Raw genomic sequence first — 23,380 nt, forward strand, 5'->3', positions numbered from 1 at the left:
CTTCACGTCACTGGAGAAGAAAGATTGTTTCTGACCAGCTGGCTCTAATGCTTAAAAACCTTCATTTTTTTCTTTCGCTAGGAGGATAACGCTGGACGTTTTCTCTCATTCACTTTCCTTTGGAATAATTTCAATCCAGTCCAAAGGATTTCCTTTTCCAGTGTGTCTTCAGCACCTTTCCTAGCAAACAGTTCCTGTTCGAGCACAGGTTTCCAGTTTCAGGCTGTCCCAGGGGGAGATGGCCATGAAAGGGGTAGTAGCTCAACTGAACCTATCCCCAGGTGAAGGGAATAAGTGCAGGGGTCACATGGGAAGGAGCAGCATGTAACTAGGATCCAGGCCTGTTGGGCGACAACAGAACAGCCTGTGCTCAGCCAGGAGAGAGACCCGCAATGGGAGCAGGCCTGGGAGGGGCTTGGATAGTCCTTTCAAGTCAGTTTTGGTACACAGCAGGGGATGGAACAGCCAAGCTGCTAGGGTTGGGAGCTGGGCCTCCTGGCAGTGTCCAGGAACGAAAGCACAGCACCTGCCAGGAAGGGAGTCCCCACAGAGGGACACCGTAATCTTCCAGGGAGGGAAAAGGCTCTCACTGCCATTTCTTAACCTCATGGGGTGTTCTCCTGCTCTGCCAACCCCACCCCTATTTCAGCATCTCCAGGTGCCTGAGGAAGCAGGCACCAGAGGCCATCCTGCAGCTGGGACAGAGATGGAGGTTGATGACCTACCTGCCCGTGGTGACCATGGTGCAGAACAGCCCTCAGGACATGCGAATGCAGCTCCAGATCTGCAGAATGCACCTTCCCTTTGCTGGCACGAGACCTTGCAGGTTGCGGGAGGTGAGACAGGCACTAACTTTTGGTAACCCTCAGTGGGATCAGAGGGTAATGGTTTGTAGAAAGTGGTGTTGGAGAGCTTTACAAAAACTAGGCAAGCCATTTACAACACACACTTTGTTTCTCTACAAAAGAAAAAGGACACTAAACTATCTAAACTACTACATGCCATAAGGGGCCACAACAGTGGTTCCCTTAACCCACCCAGCAATATTGTTAATGTCTCCAACTATACTCTTAGCCCAGCAGAAGAATCTGTCCTATCTCGGGGCCTCTCCTTCTGCCCCTCCACCCCCACGAATATGATACCGTTCTGTGGTGACCTAGAATCCTATTTTCGACGTCTCCAACTCAAGGAATATTTCTCACACCTCTGAACAACATACTAACCCACAGAGAGCTTCCTACCAAGACGACAAAAAGAAGGATTCTGGGTGAAGTCCTCCTGAAGGTCGAAACAACAGACTGGACTTCTACAGAGAGTGCTTCCGCCGACGTGCACGGGCTGAAATTGTGGAAAAGCAAGATCACTTGCCCCATAACCTCAGCCGTGCAGAACACAACGCCATCCACAGCCTCAGAAACAGCTCAGATATCATAATCAAAAAGGCTGACAAAGGAGGTGCTGTCGTCATCATGAATAGGTCAGAATATAAACAAGAGGCTGCTAGGCAGGTCTCCAACACCACTTTCTAAAAGCCATTACCCTCTGATCCCACTGCGGGTTACCAAAAGAAACTACACCATCTGCTCAAGAAACTCCCTGAAAAAGCACAAGAACAAATCCGCACAGACACACCCCTAGAACCCCGACCTGGGATATTCTATCTGCTACCCAAGATCCATAAACCTGGAAATCCTGGACGCCGCATCATCTCAGGCATTGGCACCCTGACAGCAGGATTGTCTGGCTATGTAGACTCCCTCCTCAGGCCCTATGCTACCAGCACTCCCAGCTATCTTCCAGACACCACTGACTTCCTGAGGAAACTACAATCCATCGGTGATCTTCCTGAAAACACCATCCTGGCCACTATGGATGTAGAAGCCCTCTACACCAACATTCCACACAAAGATGGACTACAAGCCGTCAAGAACACTATCCCCGATAATGTCACGGCAAACCTGGTGGCTGAACTTTGTGACTTTGTCCTCACCCATAACTATTTCACATTTGGGGACAATGTATACCTTCAAGTCAGCGGGATTGCTATGGGTACCCGCATGGCCCCACAGTCTGCCCGCATTTTTATGGCTGACTTAGAATAACGCTTCCTCAGCTCTCGTCCCCTAATGCCCCTACTCTACTTGGGCTACATTGATGACACCTTCATCATCTGGACCCATGGAAAAGAAGCCCTTAAGGAATTCCACCATGATTTCAACAATTTGCCTCCCACCATCATCCTCAGCCTGGACCAGTCCACACAAGAGATCCACTTCCTGGACACTATGGTGCTAATAAGCGATGGTCACAGAAACACCACCCTATACTGGAAACCTATTGACCGCTATACTTACCTACATGCCTCCAGCTTCCAACCAGGACACACCACACGATCCATTGTCTACAGGAAAACTCTACAATACAACCGCATTTGCTCCAACCCCTCAGGCAGAGACAAATATCTACAAGATCTCTGTCAAGCATTCTTACAACTACAATACACACCTGCTGAAGTGAAGAAACAGATTGACAGAGCCAGAAGAGTACCCAGAAGTTACCTACTACAGGACAGGCCCAACAAAGAAAATAACAGAACGCCACTAGCCATCACCTTCAGCCCCCAACTAAAACCTCTCCAATGCATCATCAAGGATCTACAACCTATCCTGAAGGACGCCCCATCACTCTCACAGATCTTTGGAGACAGGCCAGTCCTTGCGTACAGACAGCCCCGCAACCTGAAGCAAATACTCACCAGCAACCACACACCACCCAACAGAACCACTAACCCAGGATCCTATCCTTGCAACAAAGCCCGTTGCCAACTGTGTCCACATATCTATTCAGGGGACACCATCATAGGGCCTAATCACATCAGCCACACTATCAGGGGCTCGTTCACCTGCACATCTACCAATGTGATATATGCCATTATGTGCCAGCAATGCCCCTCTGCCATGTACATTGGCCAAACTGGACAGTCTCTACATAAAAGAATAAATGGACACAAATCAGACGTCAAGTATTATAACATTCAAAAACCAGTCGGAGAACACTTCAATCTCTCTGGTCACTCGAACTCAGACCTAAAAGGGGCAATTCTTCAACATCAAAAAACTTCAAAAACAGACTCCAAGGAGAGACTGCTGAATTGGAATTAATTTGCAAACTGGATACAATTAATTTAGGCTTGAATAAAGACTGGGAGTGGATGTGTCATTACACAAAGTAAAACTATTTCCCCTTGTTTATTTCCCCCCCCCTACTGTTCTTGTCAACTGCTGGAAATGGCCCACCTTGATTATCACTACAAAAGGTTTTCTTCACCCTCCGCCCCCTCCCCACCCACCTCTGCTCTCCTGCTGGTAATAGCTCACCTTTCCTGATCACTCTTGTTACAGTCTGTATGGTAACACCAATTCTTTCATGTTCTTTATGTATATAAAATCTCCACACTGTATTTTCCATTGCATGCATCCGATGAAGTGAGCTGTAGCTCATGAAAGCTTACGCTCAAATGTCTTTGTTAGTCTCTAAGGTGCCACAAGTCCTCCTTTTCTTTTTGTGGATACAGACTAACATGGCTGCTACTCTGAAACAGTGTTAGTCTTGCAGATGCAGACTAACACGGCTGCTACTCTGCCATGCCTCCACCCACTTTAACCCAAAACAAACTCAGGTTTTGGGTCAAAGGGGGTAGAGGCATGGAAGAGAGTATATAGTGAACAAAAGATTGATTTTAAAAGTGTCAGAAAAATATTGTGAAAACAGGAAATTCCTAGTCTTGACAATCTTTCACGAAAAACCCTTGCATTCCAAAAATAGTCACTTTTCTACAGACAATCCTCCTTTGGAAAAGATTTTCAACCGTGTCTAGAAATCGCTCCCAGGTCAGTGTCTCTCTGAGCGTGGGGTGCACTCATTTGCCCTCCCCTTCCCTGGGGATGTGTATGAAGCACTAGTTAGAGGGGTACAGAGAAGGCATAAATAAAGATGATTAGGTCTTGACGAATACACATGTGGAGGGTGTGGGGGGAGAGAGACATGACTGATTGTATTGTCCTGAAGCAGTGCACAGCTTCCAAAGATTTGGTGAATGCTTCTCTGAGGGTCTGGTTCTGCAAACCAACTGTGGAGCATCAGATGTGCATCTGACAACGCCCTGCTCCCTCCTCATGTCCAGGCCACTTGGCCAGTGGCTTGGCATGAGTAACTCTAATGCTGGACTGCCATTTTCCTATCCCTGCCTCTATGTGCATTGTGAGCAGCTGCACTGCTGCACATCCAAGTGGCTAAAGAACAATCAACAGGCTTCACACTTCTTCACTCTCTGGTCACGCAATTACAGACATGAAAGTTGCGATATTACAACAGAAAAACTTCAGAAACAGACTCCAACCAGAGACTGCTGAATTGGAATTCATTCGCAAATTGGATACAATTAACTTAGGCCTGGGAGTGGTTGAGTCATTGTGCAAGGTAACCTATTTCTCCTTGTTTATTCCTTCCCCCTCCCCCCCACTGTTCCTCAGACATTCTTGTTAAACCCTAGATTTGTGCTGGAAATGGCCCACCTTGATTATCATACACATTGTAAGAAGAGTGATCACTTTAGGTAAGCTATTACCAGCAGGAGAGTGGGGTGGGGGGAGAGAAAATCTTTTGAAGTGATAAACACCCATCTTTTCATGGTCTCTGTGTATAAAAACATCCTCACTGTATTTTCCACTTTATGCATCTGATGAAGTGAGCTGTAGCTCACGAAAGCTTATGCTCAAATACATTGGTTAGTCTCTAAGGTGCCACAAGTCCTCCTTTTCTTTTTGCGAATACAGACAAACACGGCTGCTACTCTGAAACCTGACTACACAGAGTGCTGTCATTTGCACAAAGATAAAATGGAGAAATGTTGTGCTCAAAGCAGGACCAATCCCCAATTAAATCATCCCAGCCAGGGCTTTGTCAAGCCTGACCTTAAAAACTTCTAAGGAAGGAGATTCTACCACCTCCCTAGGTAACGCATTCCAGTGTTTCACCACCCTCCTAGTGAAAAAGTTTTTCCTAATATCCAACCTAAACCTCCCCCACTGCAACTTGAGACCATTACTCCTTGTCCTGTCCTCTTCTACCACTGAGAATAGTCGAGAACCATCCTCTCTGGAACCACCTCTCAGGTAGTTGAAAGCAGGTAATATCAAATCCCCCCTCATTCTTCTCTTCTGCAGACTAAACAATCCCAGTTCCCTCAGCCTCTCCTCATAAGTCATGTGTTCCAGACCCCTAATCATTTTTGTTCCCCTTCACTGGACTCTCTCCAATTTCTCAACATCCTTCTTGTAGTGTGGGGCCCAAAACTGGACACAGTACTCCAGATGAGGCCTCACCAATGTCGAATAGAGGGGAATGATCACGTCCCTCGATCTGCTCGCTATACCCCTACTTATACATCCCAAAATGCCATTGGCCTTCTTGGCAACAAGGGCACACTGCTGACTCATATCCAGCTTCTCGTCCACTGTCACCCCTAGGTCCTTTTCCGCAGAACTGCTGCCTAGCCATTCAGTCCCTAGTCTGTAGCTGTGCATTGGGTTCTTCCGCCCTAAGTGCAGGACCCTGCACTTATCCTTATTGAACCTCATCAGATTTCTTTTGGCCCAATCCTCCAATTTGTCTAGGTCCCTCTGTATCCTATCCCTGCCCTCCAGCGTATCTACCACTCCTCCCAGTTTAATATCATCCGCAAATTTCCTGAGAGTGCAATCCACACCATCCTCCAGATCATTTATGAAGATATTGAACAAAACCGGCCCAAGAACCGACCCCTGGGGCACTCCACTTGACACCAGCTGCCAACTAGACATGGAGCCATTGATCACTACCCGTTGAGCCCGACAATCTAGCCAACTTTCTACCCACCTTAGAGTGCATTCATCCAGCCCATACTTCTTTAACTTGCTGACAAGAATACTGTGGGAGACCGTGTCAAAAGCTTTGCTAAAATCAAGAAACAATACATCCACTGCTTTCCCTTCATCCACAGAACCAGTAGTCTCATCATAGAAGGCAATTAGATGAGTCAGGCATGACCTTCCCTTGGTGAATCCATGCTGACTGTTCCTGATCACTTTCCTCTCATGTAAGTGCTTCAGGATAAGTGCTTCAGACAAGGCACAGGTGGCTTTAACCTCTGTGTCACTTGTCCAGGTAAATACCAGGCTGAGCATATAGCATTCCTGGACTAGCTACATCAAGGTAAAAGACACCTCTTCCTCACCTCTACTAGTACTTTACATTGAGTTCGCCAGCTGAGTGTAAACACATACGTTTTGAGCTGGGAGGTTGATTTTTTTTGTTTGTTTTGCTGCTTTTTGGTGGTGGTGGTGCGGGGGGTGGGGTGGGAGTCAACACCTTGGTACGGTGAATAAAAGATGTCCAGTTGGGAGAGGACAGTACGTGAAGGGCCTTGAAAGAGAAGACAAGCAGCTTCTGTTTGATGCAATAGAGAAGGGGGAGCCAGTGGAGGGATGCAAAGAGGGGTGACATGGTGAAAGCAATGGGCTCGGAGAATGATCTTTGCAGCTTGCTGCAATATTCTGAATGGATCTGAGCTGGCAAGAGGGAGAAGAGAAGCATGTGGCGGTAACTGAGATGTGATGTGATCAGAGCCTCGATGGGAATTTTAGCTGTGTGGATGGAGAGGAAAGGCTGTGTCCTCTCCATCCACACAGGAAAACTCCACAAGACTTAGGCACAGCCCTGGATGTGAGGACCTAGAGCAGAGATGGGCAAACTATGGCCCGCGGGCCACATCTGGCCTGTGGGACTGTCCTGCCCGGCCCCTGAGCTCCCGGCAGGGGAGGCTAGCCCGCGGTCCCTCCCCTGCTGTCCCCTCGCCCCTGCAGCCTCACTTCACTGCGCCATCTGCGCTCTGGCCCGCTGCTCCTACTGGGCAGCGAGGTGGCGGGGCTGCGAGCTCCTGCTGCTCTGAGCAGCATGGTAAGGGGTTGGGGGGTGTTAGATAAGGGGCAGTCAGGGGACGGGGGCAGTTGGATGGGGTGGCGGTTCTGGGGGGCGGTCAGGAGATGAGGAACAGGGGGGTTGGATAGGTGTGGGATTCCCGGGGGGGCTGTCAGGGAGCAGGGGTGTGGATCGGGGTCAGGGCACACAGGGGACAGGGGTTGGATACGGGATGGGGTCCCAGAGGGGGCGGTTAGGGATGGGGGTCAGTCAGGGGGCAGGAAGTGGGAGGGGGCGGATAGAGGGTGGGGGCCAGGCTATCTGGGGAGTCACAGCCTTCCCTACCCGGCCCTCCTCCGGTGGGCAGGGGAGGGAAATGAAAAATTCATGAAATGGAGTCAGACTGATCTTTGAAAACAGTGTGAGAAAACTCAAACCCTGTAACCGCCATTTCTGGGTGGGATCTGGGGTCCCGCCCACCTCAGGGCCAGGGGGCACAGGAGGAGGAGGAGGGGAGGGTGGCGTGGCGTTGATAGCCATGTAAACAGAGTATTAGGGAAGGTTTCTGGCTGTAACAACCGTAACACAAATGTCCACTGGAAACCAAAGGACAGCACATTGTTCATCACAGAGAGCAGGGCTCCCCTTGAAAGCCTCCTACCCCCACACCCAGAGAACGGGCTGCATGCAGAGCAGACTCAGGAGAGGGGGTGGGGAGAACACGCGGGGCGGGAGGGGAGAGGTTGAAATTGAGGTGAGGAAAGGAAGGAGGGAGGATTGAGAAAAGGGGGAACAGGAGAAACGCAGGAAGGGGACGGGGGAGAGAAAGGACTACGGTAGAAGCAGGAACTGGAGAAGGAAAGAGAGAGAAGAGAGGAGGGAGAAGAAGGAAAACCTGAAAGAATCAGGGAGGGAAGGTGGGAGCAGCTCCCAGCGACTGCAACAAAGAAAACCCAGAGGTGGGAATGAAACCCACAGTCACGGCCCCTGGAATCAAAGTGCACCTCTGAGAGGTGAACCACTGAGGGGGGTTGGGGGGTCAGATTGCACCCTTCAGCATGGCCCCCCTCCATGCACCATGTAACCTAAACCAGCTCCCCACATCTGCCTGGAATCAGGGAGGTGTTTGCTGCTAGCCAGAGACGCCCAGGTGGGATATGTGAGCCGTGGCTCCAGGGCTCCCTGGCTGGCCACCAACCAGTTGTTCCAGCAGCCCCGGGGCTGGATCGGCTAGCAGGAGGCGCTCGGGGGAGGGGCGGAGAGGAGCAAGTGGCAGGCGGGGGAGGGGCCTTGGGGGAGGGGATGGAGAGGAGTGAGTGGCGGCCATGTGGGGCGGGACCTTGGGGGAAGGGGGCAGGAAGAGGCGGAGCGAGGGCTGGGCCTCAGGGTGGAGCACCCACCAGGAGAAACAAAAGTCTGCACATGTGACGGGCCGGGCGTCCTCTTCAACCACACAGCCTCGTGCCTGTGTCACACTCTGTGCTCCCCCCTTCTGGGGGGCCTGCAGGCTGCTGGTCGGCCACTTCCCTTAGTGGCTACTGCAGCGTATTGTCTGGCCATTTTCTCGTGGCCCCAGCATCCTCTTTGCGCTCGCCTCAGGGCCTCAGCCTGAAAGCCCCAGCAGCCTCTCTCGCTCCCCCATTCCCCACACACTGCCCCCTAGGTCAAGTGGCTGCAACGCGGCTGTTAGCCCATCCTGGGTCTTTGTCCCAGCCCTGCTGCCAGCCAGCCATGGGCCCTGCATAATCCAGCAGGTTTTGGTCATTGCCTGACTGCTGCGTATGATCTGCAAGCTCTGGTCCTCTTTGGCTCCTGGCAACCAGCAAGCAAGAAGTGGCCATGAGCCGCGAAGCTCCTATCATGGCTCTAAATCACGTGCTAGACCCCCTGGGTCCTTTACTGCCGTGGCAGGTTGTTAGACACTGCAATGGCCCATGCTGTCTGTTGCCTGCTGCACACGTAGGAGGGCTGAACCAAAGGGCTCTGTCCCCTTGAAGGGATTTGGCGCGCTTTGTGCTAATCTGATCAGTGTCATTACAAATGTCCCGCCACGCCGGTCAAGTTTCATTCATTTCAACAGCGGATGTAGTTAAGGCTCTTGGTGCCTTGTCCAATCCAGGATCAGGATGCTAATAGAGTTTATGGCCACGCCCCTGTGTGTATTGCAGTCCCCTTGCGGCTGGCTTTTTTCGCGGGTTTTTCCTTGCCCTAGCAATGGGGGAAGACATGATGTGTGTGAAGGGGGGAGTTCGGGCTCCCCCCTCAGCGAATGCACAGAGAGGGGGAGATGGAGCAGGGACCTGAGCTGCAAGGAGTGCTGCAGCCATGAAGTCCCTGGACGAGGGAAGCTGTGATCTTCCTACGTAGCAGTGGCTTGTGACACTGACTCCGAACCCCCTTATCTGCAAAGAGGGACATGGGCTTGGGTGGAGATCAGAGGTTCTTTGGGAGATCCTGATATTGCAGCAGCCCTATTGTTGTTTTTACAGCCCCCAAAGGTCGGCTAAAGGGCCTCCCAGGACACATGAATGATGTACTATTATTTGCAGATTTAATAATTTTATTAAGATGATGTTGAAGAAAAAAGAAAATGGTACAGAGTTTAAGCATAGAAGTTTCTGGTTATCAGGGAATAAGGTACAGATTACCAAGGGGTGCGAAATTTGGTTTAGGAACAGATGGCATAAGGAATACATAATCTGCAATCTCCCCGATTGGGGGTAAAAGTTTAACGGGTCAAAGTACAGACATTGAGATATGGGGTCATGTTGTTCATATAATGAGTATGTTCAGGTGTGGAGTATCATGAGTGGATACCATGATGAGGCTGGATTTACCCTCATTTGGTGGGATTTAATGTTCAGTGATTTATGGCTCCCAGCAGAACAGAATCCCATTGTGCTCGGTGCTGTATCTGTATGTAGTAAGAGACTGTCTCTGCCCTGAAGAGCTGTGCTAGGTGCTGTAGAGACACTTAGTTAGAACTGCATGGTCTCTACCCTGAAGCTGGTATGATCCAGTTTCACATGTGTCACCAGGAAAGGGATGAACAAAATACCTGAAAGGAGGATAGGTGTGTTACTGCCTCAGTTTCCATAGATACAGGTTTTTTAGGTCTACTTCTGAGTCTTCAGCTTGCCTAATCCCTATGGTATATCACAGACCCAGTGCATGAAATGCAGCCACCTCTGGGTTGGGGCAGCTGGCAATAGCCATGCAGCAAGGTTGCCCAGGGATTGTGTAGGCATATTCTTAATATTTGTGATTCTGTTCATAATAAATTGTAAACCTGCAATATTGATTTATAGTATTTGTAAATCTGCATTTATAACATTTATAATTCTTCCATTTGACATAATTGTAAATCTGCAATATTGATTTACAATTCTGTATTAAAGCTTGCAAACCGTACCTTGCAAACTGCTCAACTGGCTCTGCTTTCTCTGAAGTGATACTTTCTCTCGCTTGTTAGTAAGACTGACGCTTGTAAAACTAAACCACTCAATTGATTCTGCTTTCTCTGTATTGAGGCTTTCCATTGATTGTAATTGAGATTGACGCTTATAAATGTAAACCAATCAATTAACGTGACTTTCTTAAATGGTTATGTTCAATTGGCTCTACTTTACAAAGGGATACTTTGTGATGGAGATTGACATGATTTTTTGAAACATGGCGAAGAGCCGCAATTTGGAGCGGCGCTCATAGAAATGCCACATAGAGACTCCCACCCTCTATAGTTTGGATCAGGAATGTTAAAAAACAGGGAGTCTCAAAAAAATAACACCTTTGTATGATAAAAGAAAGTCAATACCGAAGGAATGTTAAGAGACAGGGAGTCTCAAATAAAATAACAATAGTCGGTGAAATGAGAAATGTGTTTTTATTAAAGTAAGGAATGTATGTGAATGAATGGTGGGTTTTGAATAATCAGGGAAGTGCCAGCCTAGGAATTTAACATCAATTGGCCGAGGAAGACGCCAGGTGGAGACAACCAGAGAACCCCACCGGAGGGCAAACTAGGATCCACCCGATCAATTCAAAGGATAAAGAAAGCTGATGAGCACCTGACAGCCATCCTGGAGCAGTCATGACTAACAATATGACAAAGCAAATTCCACAGACTGGCATAGGAAGAAATTCCTACAAAAATGGACACTAAGGACTGAGAACTTTGAGTCTCCAGTTCTGCCACTACCCTTCAGGATCATCGGATGCGCATCTGACATGGACTCGGCTCCACTCTCGTGTACAGGTTACCTGGCCAGTACTCTGTCACGAGCAGCTTCTAGGCTGGTAACTATAACCCCTATGCAGAACTGGTATGAATGAATGAATGAATATATATACATATATATATATGTATATTTATATATATATTTACGTAAGGAATAAGTAACAATACAACAGTGTGAGTTTTATATTTCTTTTTATTATATTTACAATAAAAATGGCATTTTGCCTTGTCCCTTTTATAAGATCATGCTGGTTTTTATTTTATTGGTACAACAATTGCTTGCCAAGTACTGAAATATAACTGCCTCTGGGGTTGGGTGCAGCAGCTGGTTGACAGCCATATGGTAACAATGCACAGCGATCATTCATCCAGTGCTGAAATGCAGCCATCTCTGGGGTGGGACCCATCAAATGTTTAAATGTATATCAACATTTTTTGCAAAAAATTTAGTTGCATTTTTTCCACTTAGAACAAACTCAGGTTTTGGGTCAAAGGGGGTAGAGGCATGAAAGAGAGTATATAGTGAACAAAAGATTGATTTTAAAAGTTTCAGAACAATATTGTGAAAACAGGAAAGTCCTATAGTCTTGACAATCTTTCCTGAAAACCCTTGCATTCCAAAAATAGTCACTTTTCTACAGACAATCCTTCCTTTGGAAAAGATTTTCAACCGTGTCCAGAAATCGCTCCCAAGTCAGTGTCTCTCTGAGCGTGGGGTGCACTCATTTGCCCTCTGCTTCCCCTGGGGATGTGTATGAAGCACTAGTTAGAGGGGTACAGAAGAGGTATAAATAAAGGTGATTAGGTCTTGATGAATACACATGTGGAGGGTGTGGGGGGAGAGAGACATGACTGATTGTAGTGTCCTGAAGCAGTGCACAGCTTCCAAAGATTTGATGAATGCTTCTCTGGGGGAAGCAGTGAAACTGACTACACAGAGTGCTGTCAGTTGCACAAAGATAAAATGGAGAAATGTTGTGTGTGTTTAACCTCTTTCAATCAGTGGGCTCTTAAATGTTGCAAATAATTTCTAGCTCAACCAGAAGTTCGGGGCTTGAGGTAGGAGTCTCCCAGGCATTGTCTTCACTGCAAAAGTGTATTTACAAGGAGATAGCTAACTTGATGTAAAATCCGAGTGGAGAGAAGGCACAGGTGGCTTTAACCTCTGTGTCACTTGTCCAGGTAAATACCAGGCTGAGCGTATAGCATTCCTGGACTAGCTACATCAAGGTAAAAGACACCTCTCCCTCACCTCTACTAGTACTTTACATTGAGTTCGCCAGCTGAGTGTAAACACATACGTTTTGAGCTGGGAGGTTGATTTTTTTTTTGTTTTGTTTTGCTGCTTTTTTGTGGGGGGGGGGGGGGGGGGAGGAGGGCACTGAAGCCATAATAGTGACATTCTCTAGCCAGTGTTATTTGTATTACTGTAGCACATAGGAGCCCCAGTCATGGATCAGGAACCGATTGTGCTAGGTGCTGTACAAAAAAGTACAAAAGACAGTCCCTGCTCCAAAGAGTTGACAATCTAAGTATAAGACAAGAGACAGATGGAGACAGACAGACAGGGGAGTGCAAGGAAATAATGAGACTGTATCGGTCGGTATGATAGGCAGTGGTCTCAGCCCCCCAGGAGACAGGCTGTTGAATTTTTGGTAGACCTCAGGGCAAAGAAGAGCTTTGATTTGGGAATTGGAGATGGATAATGAGGTAGGTTTGCAAATGTTTAAGGGGCTCTCCTTCCGAGCATGAAGGGCATGTGGCAGAAAGCATGAAGGTGGTTGTCTGAAAATTTAACAAGTGGGTGTTGCTGGCAGCATGGACCAATTGGAGGTGGGAGTCAGCGCCTTGGAACAGTGAATGAGAGATGTCCGGTTAGGAGAAGACAAGCTGCTTCTGTTTGATGCAATAGAGAAGGGGGAGCCAGTGGAGGGATGCAAAGAGGGGTGACATGGTGAAAGCAGTGGGCTCAGAGAATGATCTTTGCAGCTTGCAGCAATATTCTGAATGGATATGAGCTGGGGAAGAGGGAAAAGAGAAGCATGTGGTGGTAACTGAGATGTGATGCGATCAGAGCCTCGATAGGAATTTTAGCTGTGTAGATGGAGAGGAAAGGCTGTATCTTAGAGATGTTATGCAGGAAAACACCACAAGACTTAAGCACAGCCCTGGATGTGAGGACCTAGAGCAGAGGTGGGCAAAGTACGGCCCACGGGCCACATCCAGCCTGCGGGACTGTCCTGCCCGGCCCCTGAGCTCCCAGCAGGGGAGGCTAGCCCTAGGTCCCTCCCCACTGTCCCCTCGCCCCTGCGGCCTCACCTCACTGTGCCGCTGGTGCTCTGGCCTGCTGCTCCTACCGGGCAGCGTGGCTGCAAGCTCCTGCTGCTCTGAGCAGCGTGGTAAGCAGGTGGGGGGGTTGGATAAGGGGCAGTCAGGGGATAGGGGGCAGTTGGATGGGGTGGAGGTTCTGGGGGGGGTGGTCAGGGGATGGGGAACGGGGGGGTTGGATAGGTGTGGGAATCCCGGGGGGGGGCTGTCAGGGAGCAGGGGTGTGGACAGGGGTTGGGGCACTCAGGGACAGGGGTTGGTTAGGGGATGGTGTCCCAGAGGGGGCGGTTAGGGATGGGGGTCAGTCAGGGGGCGGGAAGTTGGAGGATGTGGATAGGGGGTGGGGGCCAGGCTACTTGGGGAGTCACAGCCTTCCCTACCCAGCCCTCCATGCCGTTTTGCAACCCCGATGTGGCCCTTGGGCCAAAAAGTTTGCCCACCCCTGACCTAGGGAGAGGTGTGAGTGGAAGATGACAGGTTATGGGCCTGAGGATGCTGGCGTTGTCCACAGCGATGGAGAAAGGAGGTAATAGAGAGGGCTTGGACAGGAGGGGAGAGACAGAGAGCTCTGCTTTAGCCATGTTGGGCTTGAGCTGACAGCTAGGTAGGCACAAGGAGATGTCCCAGAGACAGGCTGAGGTGTTCATTTGGCCAGCAGGAGATGGGGCTGGTGCAGAGAGGCAAATGGGTGAGTTGTCAGCATGGAGAGGGGAGTTGAATTTGTGTTTACAGAGGAGACAACCCAGAGAGGAGGGGCAGAGGGAGAAGAGAACAGAAGAGGGAGGCTGGCCATAAACCATGTCACATTTACTGGTTTGTTTGTTTGTTTGTTTTTCTCAAGACCTCCCCCCTCCTTGTCACACACTGTTACACCGAAACAAACCAGTAAGGACCCTCCCCGCCCCATGTGTTTATATACTATTTGGTCAGCCCCAGGGGACCAAGGACAGAGCCTATGGAAGGGCCCCGGGGAGCTGGCAGGAGGGGGAAGCAGCGATCAGAGGGGTCGGGGGTGGGGGGAGCAGGGGAGGGCAGAGGGAGGACAAGGTTTCAGGAGGAGGGCGGGCAGGGAGGGCAGGCCAGGGAGGGCGAGGACTGAGCCCCGATCGGAGCTTTGCCCGGGGCCGGGCGGGACGCCGCTCGGGCACCCGGCCAGCCTGGGAGAGAGGGGGAAGGTTTGTGGGGAGCGGAGCGGCCGGGAGTCGAGGGGTTAAATGGAGGCGGGGCTGAGGGCGGGGATCGGCCGCTGTTGCGGTGACCCCCGGGCACGGACGTTTCCGCTGTTCAGACCCACGTGGGAACGAAGCTGGCGCGGGGGTCACAGGGAAGCCGGTCGCTCTTCGGTCGCTCTGTGGCTGCGAACTCACCGGGCGGGATCCGCTGCGAGCCCGCCTGGCTGCTGGGACCTCAGCTCCTCCCCGGGCTGCGGCGCCGGGCGCTCTTCCCGCGGGTGAGACTCCGGGTCCCAGGGGTCCCTGCCCGGGCCGCGGGTGGGTGGGTGGGTGCTGCTGGCTGCTCGGCGGGGTTTGCGGGCCGGTTCCAGCCACCACCGGACTGGGCGAGGGGGGACCCCGGTCCCGAATGGGGATGGGGAGGGGCCGGGGCCGGGGCCGGGGCCCGGGCCGGGGCCCTGGCCTGAATGGGTGGCGGGGCTCGGGCTCAGGGACCAAATGGGGAGGGGGAGGAACCAGGGAGGGGGGTGGCTAGGGGCTGGGGACCAAATGGGGAGGGGGAGGGACCGGAGCCCGAATGGGTGGCGGGGCTCGGGCTCGGGGCTGGGGACCGCATGGGGGCGGGGCTCCAAAAGGGGGCGGGGCTTGGGCGGTGCCTGGGGACCGCATGGGGAGGGCAGCACAGTGGCGGGGGCCTGTCCTTGGCCGAAGGGCTGGGACTCTGGGCCAAAGGGGGGTGATTCGGGGGGCAGGCCCCGAGCCGAAGAGCGGTGGGGGTTCGGGAGAGCCCCCCCCGGAAGGGAAAGGAGGGGCTGGGCAGAGGAGCGCTGGACACTGGTTCAAGTCCCGCCCTCCAAGGAGGGGGCTGGACCAGGGACAAGGCTGTTTCGAGCCCCAGCCCCTCCCCTTCTGATATCCGACTCACACTTACTTCTAGGAGGATTGTGTGTGTGAGGAGGGTCTTCTCCCCCACCCCCCAGCTGGGTTCCTGTCACGGGTGGGAGGGGCCTGTAGTAGATCAGGTCTCTGAGGTCCTGGGGGCGGAGGGGCTGATAGGAGTTAAGGGGTTTTAATCATCATGGCACTGCCTCTGGCAGGGGGTTGGGCTGCTGGGCAGGGAACAAGAAACCACAAATGGCCTCCCCCACCCCTGACCTGTCCTACTTGGTCCGTCTCGGGTTCAGATCGGCTGGAGAGTCTGGAGCAGGGACAGGGAGCCAGGGCCAGGACCTCTGCCTCGGCTTTGCTGCTGCCAAATCGGACCCACTCAGACCGAGAGGAGCCGACCCCAGCCCAGCACCTGCAGCAGCGTCTGTGGCCTGAGTGTCGCTGAGAGGGACAATGGGGCCAGCAGCTGGGTTGCTGAGAGTGAAGAGCCGCTGCAGGAGTTGTGTGTTAATGGCAATGGACACCTGGAGACTGGAGGGAACCCAGGTAATGGGGCATCTCTGCCTGGGGGCAGGCTGGAGAGAGACACCGAGACTGCCCGGGGTGCTGGAAGGGGGCGTGGCCCTCCCACTTTTTGTCACTGGCCCTGCCCCTCCCCCTCTTCTTCCCCTTGAGGTCCCCCCACCCCACCTCTGGCTGGCAGCTGGAGTCCAGGCAGTTGCAGGGAGCCGTGGATGACCCTCCACTTCCCTGGGGTGGGGGGCTGAGAGCAGCCCCAGGTCCATATCCCTCCCCCCAGGCTCCCTGCCCAGAGCAGGGGGAGGGTCTGTAGTTCCCCACAGCTGCGGCTTACCATGGCCCGGCTGCTGCTCTGAGGCCCTGCTACGCAGCGAGAGCCGGATCTTGGTAACAGCCCCAGGGTAGCTCTAGGGAGCCATGGACCCTCCATCTGCCCTTGGTGGGGGGGGTCTGCCTCACCCTCTGGGCTCCCCTCCCAGAGTGTGTGACGGAAGGAGCAATGGACAGAACGATGCATGTTCCAGGGCAGCTCCAGCCCCGGTGCTGTCAGTGAGAGGTGTCCTCCCAGCCCTGCCTGACGGGTCTTTCTGTTTCAGACCCTCCTTGTAACTGCAAGAAAAGTCCAACCCGTAGAGTTGTGGTTGCCCTGATAGTTGTATCGTCTCCTTTGATCGCTGCCATCATTGCTCTGGCAGGTGAGTTCCCAGCTTCCGCCCCGTTCCCTTCCCCTCCATCTACGATCTCCGTGCATCCCATTCCCCCGTGACCTACCACGCTCACTCTCTCCTCCTGGCCTGTCTGGCTTCTGCCCCTGGGACAGAGGATTCCTGGGGGATCTTCCTCCCCGACCTTCCTCCTGCTCCCTCCCAGACCCCTGCACCTGGGCACTCTCTGTGTCGGGACAATCTGACTGACATTATCCCCTCAGCCCACCTCTGAGCACTTTGGACCCAAGTCGCCTTTGCCATGCACCATGAAACAGTCCCTGTCCAGGGTGTCCAATGGGACAGGGTGCAGCACATCCCTGAGCCCTTTGCCTTCCCTGTGTTGCTCTGAGGTTACTAGCCTGGCCTTCCTGGATCTTCAGGTCACGCCTGTGGCCGGGCGGCAGGTGCTGCAGTGTTACTGAAATGAGCCGTAGAAGTCAGTCGAGACCCCTCCACCAGCGCAGTGTGGAAACCCCCCAATCGCTGAGCTTGGCCATGAAGGGTCCCTTAGCACCATTCACACCCCCGGGCTGCCCAGACAGCGTGTGCTCGTGCAGAGGGCATCTGTTTGCCGTGAACATGAACCCTGCTGTATCCCCCTGTCGTCTGGGGCAGGGCATGCTGGTGACTGTTGGGGATGGGATTTCTCTACTGCCCTGGGATCTGATCACTGGGCCCCAGGAGGGTTTAGCAGCTGGCAGAGGGGATTGAATCCAGGTCTGTCTGCATTAGGAATCCTCTGTGCCGATGTCATGACATCCGTGCAGTTGAATTGGTGCAAACCGCTAAAGGAGACGCACTGCACTGGTGCACAAAGGAGCTTGCCTTGGTGCAGTTTGCTGCAGGAAGTTACCAGAGCGAGCTGCACTGCTCCAGCGCATCTCCAGGAGGTGTTTGCCCTGATGTCACTGCGTCACTGTGATTATACCGGTGCAGATTGCTCTGATACAGATGGGCCCTGAATCCCAGCTCCCTGCTGTAATGGCAGGCTGTTGCAATGGGCAGCATTGGCTCTCACTGTGTAAGGTGGGAATCTGTGAGCTTAGGGTTGGTTACACACCTGCAGGTGCAGGGAGCTCTGCAGAACATGTGGCATCTGACCTGGAGATGGATGGTGGAGACAGCCTGTGCCATCAACTGTTAGTCACTGACTTCTCTGCTCAGTTCAGTAGGGCAGGGGTGTGGGCTACCGTGCACTGGACAGTTAAATCTACAGGGTCAGACATGCCTTGTGCGTGAGGTGAACACATGCTCGTTTTCTGATCACCGCTGCCACGTTTCCTAACTCTCCCAGACTTCCTCGCTGAGCGCCAGCCACATGAGAAGGCTTGAAAACCAGCTACCGAGTTACTGTGGTGCAAACAAAAGTGACGTGCACAAAAACATCTGGAGGGGTTTGAGTCCAACTCCTCTCAACTGGACAGGTCTTTCAAATTCTCTTTGGTGTCACTTATGGGTGACCCCACTGCTGCTTTTTCATGGCTCTGAAAGGGTTACACTGCCGTGAGGGCTTCCAGAAAGTGCCTTTCTTGCTGCTGTGTTTGGGGAGAGAAAAGTCTGCAGGTAGGAGGTGAATTAAGTTCCATCATTCCTGGCCCACAGTGCAACAGGTCACTTCCCGTTGCTGTGGTTTCTGGCGCCCCCTTGTGGCGTTCATGTCCCTGTGTGAAAGTTCCCAAGTTCTTCTCAGTTGTTCACCTGCTGTTTGTTGCGAGGTTGAACGTCCAGCTGTTGATCTTGTGCCTGGGGTGAAATGCTCTGAGCTGTGTCAGTCCCTCGCAGGCTGGGAGTGTCCCTGGAATCCTTCTTGCCAGGCAAATTTACAGTGACAAACGTCTCCGTCCCCCTGTGTCTGATTGCCATGGTCCAGCCCCAGCTGGGGGTCCCAATGGGCTTGGCAAGCCGGTCAACTGACTGCCTGTTTGGCCACAGTCAAATACTCCAGCGAGAGCCCTAGGGGTAGGAGGCAGCCTGCCTTTCGGATTGCGTCTTGGAGCCTCACTTGTGCTTTCTGGAACCTGGTTTCATTGTTTTGCCTTTTTTTTCTGAGCTAAAATAACTCAGTGAAGTACATTTTTTAAAAAAAATTAGGTAGATCCGTATCTATCGAAAGCTAAACCTACTGGAGAGAATGACGTCTTGCTCTTTTTTGTTCCTGGCGGGAGGTAACCAATTCTGATAAATTGGTATTTTAAAATATCTGACCACTCTTTGACAGATTTGACTGGTCAGTTGACCAATTTTTGTACCAGTCAAATGCCCAATTCTAGGTGTAACTCTTACCCTCCATGTGACTGTCTCATTCTCAGTGCTGACATCTCAGCTTTCATCAGCTGATCTGTGCCCCCCTGCTGGCCCCTCGTGCCCGGACGGCTGGATGGGATACCGAGGGAAATGCTACTATTTCTCAGAGACGGAAGGGAGCTGGACTGACAGCCGGAGCCGCTGCTGTGCACCGGGTGCCTCCCTGGCTGGCATCGACAGTGAGCAGGAAATGGTGAGAGACTCTTGAATTGCCATACACTGATCTTGGCACAGTGGTGGCTGCTGCAGTAGGCCCTGGGCTCTGCCCCGTGGGGTGAGGAGCAGCTCTGAGCCCTCCCGTGCTGGGAGGCCAGAGTGAATGAACTTCCAGCTGCTGAACGCCAGCCCTGGCTGGGCCCAGGGCCCTACTGTCTGTGTGTGATCACAGGGATTGCCCATTCTCAGCTGCCCCCCTCCCCAAATAGGGAGACAGCTTCTGTCTAGGGCAGGGCTGGCTCAGGCATCTCCTGGCCTGCTGGCTGCTGGAGTGGGACTGAGAACCCAGCCAGTGCTCCTGTTGTGGGGATGGGAAAGGAGCAGCCAGCTGAGGAGGGGGGGAGGAGGGGATCCTCTCACATTGACCGCTCCCACTTCAGCTTGACTCGCTCCCTCCTCCTGCCTTGCTGTGGTGAGCGGGGGCTGATCTGTGAGAAGAGAGGTCTCTGCAGAGAGCTCAGACCCAGCAGCTGCCCCCAGCCCAGGGGGACTTGGGGTGTGGGTGACTGGGAGCACAGGGGTGGGGCTGCTCTGTGCAGGGGGAGGGTTAATACTGCCTGGGTGATCTTGTACTTTGCAAAAGGCAGGGGAACACCCCCCCCCCAAAAAAAATAAACTGAGCACTCTTCAGTATGGGGGGAGGGATAGCTCAGTGGTTTGAGCATTGGCCTGCTAAACCCAGGGTTGTGAGTTCAATTCTTGAGGGGGCCATTTAGGGGTATGGGGCAAAAATCTGTTGGATGATTTAATTGGGGATGGGGGTGGGACTAGAAGATCTCCTGAGGTCCCTTCCAACCCTGACACTCTATGAATATGAGACTGGGATTCTCTGCGGCACAGAGCCCTGGAGGGGTGGGGGTGGGGAAGCACCGGAGCTGGGGCTGATACCTGCTGTCCCTCGGCTTTCTTGAAGGCGTTCCTGCTGCGCCATAAGGGTGTCCAGGACCACTGGATCGGCCTCCGGAGGGAACAGGGTCAGCCCTGGAAATGGACCAACAGCACCAAATTCAACCACCTGTGAGTCTCTCTCGCCCCTCTGGACTAATCCCCTGGGCTTGGGATTCTGGTGTCTGAGCTGTTTGAGCTCAGGTAGATCCACCACTCAGTGCTAGTGAAACAACCAGACACGACCCTGGTCCGTTCGCGTCCTGCGTGTATCGGAGACCGATGGGAGCCGGCGTGTCCCTGAACTCTCGGCTCCTCCCCGCAGCACGGAGCTGGGCCGGAGACAGAGCCCGCCACAGCCAGAGATGCCCTCGCAGCGCGCTGGGATTTCAGCTGGGACACTCGCTGTTCTCCCCCAGCCCTCTTCAGCAAGGTCCCTGGGGTGTCTGACCCCCCCCGGGGAAAGGAGGCAGCAGGGAGCTCAGGTTAACAGTGGCTGCTAGAGAGGGCAGCATGCCGAGCACTGCATGGCAGGTGCAGGTCCCGCTGGGGATTGCAGCCGGCAGGTTTGAGTGACTTGGCTGGTGAGGCCTCTGAATCCGCAACAAGGCACCGATGTTAAAGGAGCCTGCGGTTCACAGGTGCTGGATGCCTGGGGCTCCCACGGGAACGGGGTACAGTAGTGATGGCTGCCCAGCCAACACCCCGCGATGGGTTTCAGTGGGCTCCAAGTGTGATCACAAAACCAGCGCTGCTTGAACCCTGGGACTTCAGGACTAGAAGCATGAGCCTCTGCCATAGGAGCGAAAGAATCCACTTCTTTAACTGAAACTCCCCCCCGATGGATAAAGCTCTTTTGCAGGCCAGCCATTAGAGGGGGATGGAGACCCCCCCCCCCACTTCTCTGGTCTGGGTTACTTCAGTACTTTGAAAAATCAGGCTCTTTTGGCGCTGGGTCAGGGCTCCCCAATGGACAGTCCCCATTCTGCTGTATTGGACCCAACCTTTGGATCCCACCTGCTTCCAGCCTCACTGGGTCTGAAGAGCTACCAGACACTGTCCTGAGTTCGGGCCTCTGTGGCACTCTCCTGGGGTACAGACTCCCTGTCTGGTATGCTCCTTAGGATGTGGGACCCTGCAGATCAGCTGCTGTAGGATCCAAAACCAGTGCTGAACCCTCCCAAATCTCCCGAGAGGCATGTTGTCCCTAGAGCTCCACCCTCCACACCAGATGAACTCTGGGAGAGTCACGTGAGGGTTACAAACAAGGAACACATGGTTTCACAAAGGAACTTCTTCAACACTCTTTTTCCCCCATCCCCAATGGAAAGCTCAAGAGTTATAGATCAACGGAAAAGGAAACCCCTGAATGCAATTTCTTCTTTCAGTGTCATCTTGGTTCTGCTCCATGTGTTTCAAGGAGGCGAGATCCCTCCTGTCCCCCGCTTTTCCTGCTCAGTCGTCTGGTTCTGGTGATGGTCTGCCCCTCTTGTTAGAGGGCCGGTCCCTTTTGACAATCAGTCTAACAAATTCTCTCTGTCCTGCTGGGGACTGTCCATTCTCCAGCACCCCTGTGGGCTGCTCAGCATAGAGGGTCAGGAACAGTCAGCGGTTCTGCAAAGCCCCCGCTGTCCTGAGCTCTGCTCCTGAGGGGCTGGGAGAGTAGCTGCTCCGCACTCAGGCCTGCACTGTGGAGAACGGCTCCCCTGGCTGGGACTGGTGTGAAATGCCTGGCCTCTGCCTGACTGCAGCTCCCTGGCTTCTGTGTTGCAGGTTTCACTTAAGAGGAGGAGGTGACTGCGCGTATCTGAACGACGAGAAAGGGGTCAGCAGCTCACGGTGCTACATGGGAAGACAGTGGATCTGTAGCAAACCTGAGGTGTATGTGATGGTGTCATGAATATAAAGGGAAGGGTACACACCTTTAAAATCCCTCCTGGCCAGAGGAAAAATCCTTTCACCTGTAAAGGGTTAAGAAGCTAGGATAACCTCGCTGGCACTTGACCAAAATGACCAATGAGGAGACAAGATACTTTCAAAAGCTGGAAAGAGGGAGAACATCAAAGGGGTCTGTGTCTGTCTGGGTGAGGCTTTTGCCAGGGACAGAACAGGAATGGAGTCTTAGAACTTAGTAAGTAATCTAGCTAGATATGCGTTAGATTATGATTTCTTTAAATGGCTGATAAAATAAGTTGTGCTGAATAGAATGAATATTCCTGTCTGTGTGTCTTTTTGTAACCTAAGGTTTTGCCTAGAGGGGTTCTCTATGTTTTGAATCTAATTACCCTGTAAGGTATTTATCGTCCTGATCTTACAGAGGTGATCCTTTTCTTTTTTACTGTTTCTTCTATTAAAATGTTTCTTTTCAAGAACTGAATGCTTTTGTCATTGTTCTAAGATCCAAGGGCTTGGGTCTGTGGTCCCCTATGCAAATTGGTGAGGATTTTTACCAAACCTTCCCCAGGAAGTGGGGTGCAAGGTTTTGGGGAGGATTTCCCAGAAACCCAGTTAAACGTTTGATGGTGGCAGTGGAAGTCCAAGGGTCAAATAGTTTGTACCTTGGGGAAGTTTTAACCTAAGCTGGTAAAGTAAGCTTAGGAGGTTTTCATGCAGGTCCCCACATTTGTACCCTAGAGTTCAAAGTGGGGAAGGAACCTTGACAGATGGGAAAAGAGACTGCACTCGAAAGGGGCTCGAAATGAGACTCCTAGAAGTGACACTTATACAACTCACACCTACTTGAACGAGCCAAGATCTCAAAATCAGGCAGTGGGGCCCTCAAGCAATAAGTGTGTCTCGTTTAAACTCCGTATGTGCCTTCTGCTTTTGAACCTTTTAAACTCAGGGTCACGTTGTCAAGCTTTTCTCTGCAGCTGAGAGGGAGTGATCTCATGAGAAGGAGTCTTACCTCATTTCCCAGCATGTGGCTAAGGGAAGGCCTTGTTCGTTTAGACTCCAGAACAGCATTTCTCAAATGCAGCCACCAGCTGATTGTTTGCAGCCATAAGAGCCTCCAAAGTGCCCCAACAATCGCTCAGATGTTAAGTATTAAAGGTATCTTCTAAATGCCATAAATCCTCATGCGCGCTCCCTTTTAAATAGTACCATGCCGGCAGAGCTGAGCTACATAGGTGTGGTTTTCTTTCAAGTCAGAAAGTGTATTCTTT

At 52.2% G+C, this 23,380-nt stretch overlaps 1 protein-coding gene across 1 annotated transcript; it reads left to right on the forward strand.

Annotated features, from left to right (window-relative positions):
* The first annotated feature begins 716 nt into the window (after positions 1–716).
* Positions 717–22,585, forward strand: LOC125629908 (killer cell lectin-like receptor subfamily G member 1). Its single transcript, XM_075119709.1, has 7 exons — positions 717–836; positions 14,811–14,972; positions 15,879–16,128; positions 16,698–16,796; positions 19,118–19,305; positions 20,242–20,345; positions 21,987–22,585. Exons 1-7 carry the CDS (start codon positions 717–719, stop codon positions 22,111–22,113), a joined length of 1,050 nt encoding a protein of 349 aa, XP_074975810.1. The 3' UTR covers positions 22,114–22,585.
* The last annotated feature ends 795 nt before the right edge of the window (positions 22,586–23,380 follow it).

Source organism: Caretta caretta, chromosome 14, assembly GCF_965140235.1.
Source record: "Caretta caretta isolate rCarCar2 chromosome 14, rCarCar1.hap1, whole genome shotgun sequence".
In the NCBI taxonomy this organism is placed as follows: Eukaryota; Metazoa; Chordata; order Testudines; family Cheloniidae; genus Caretta; species Caretta caretta.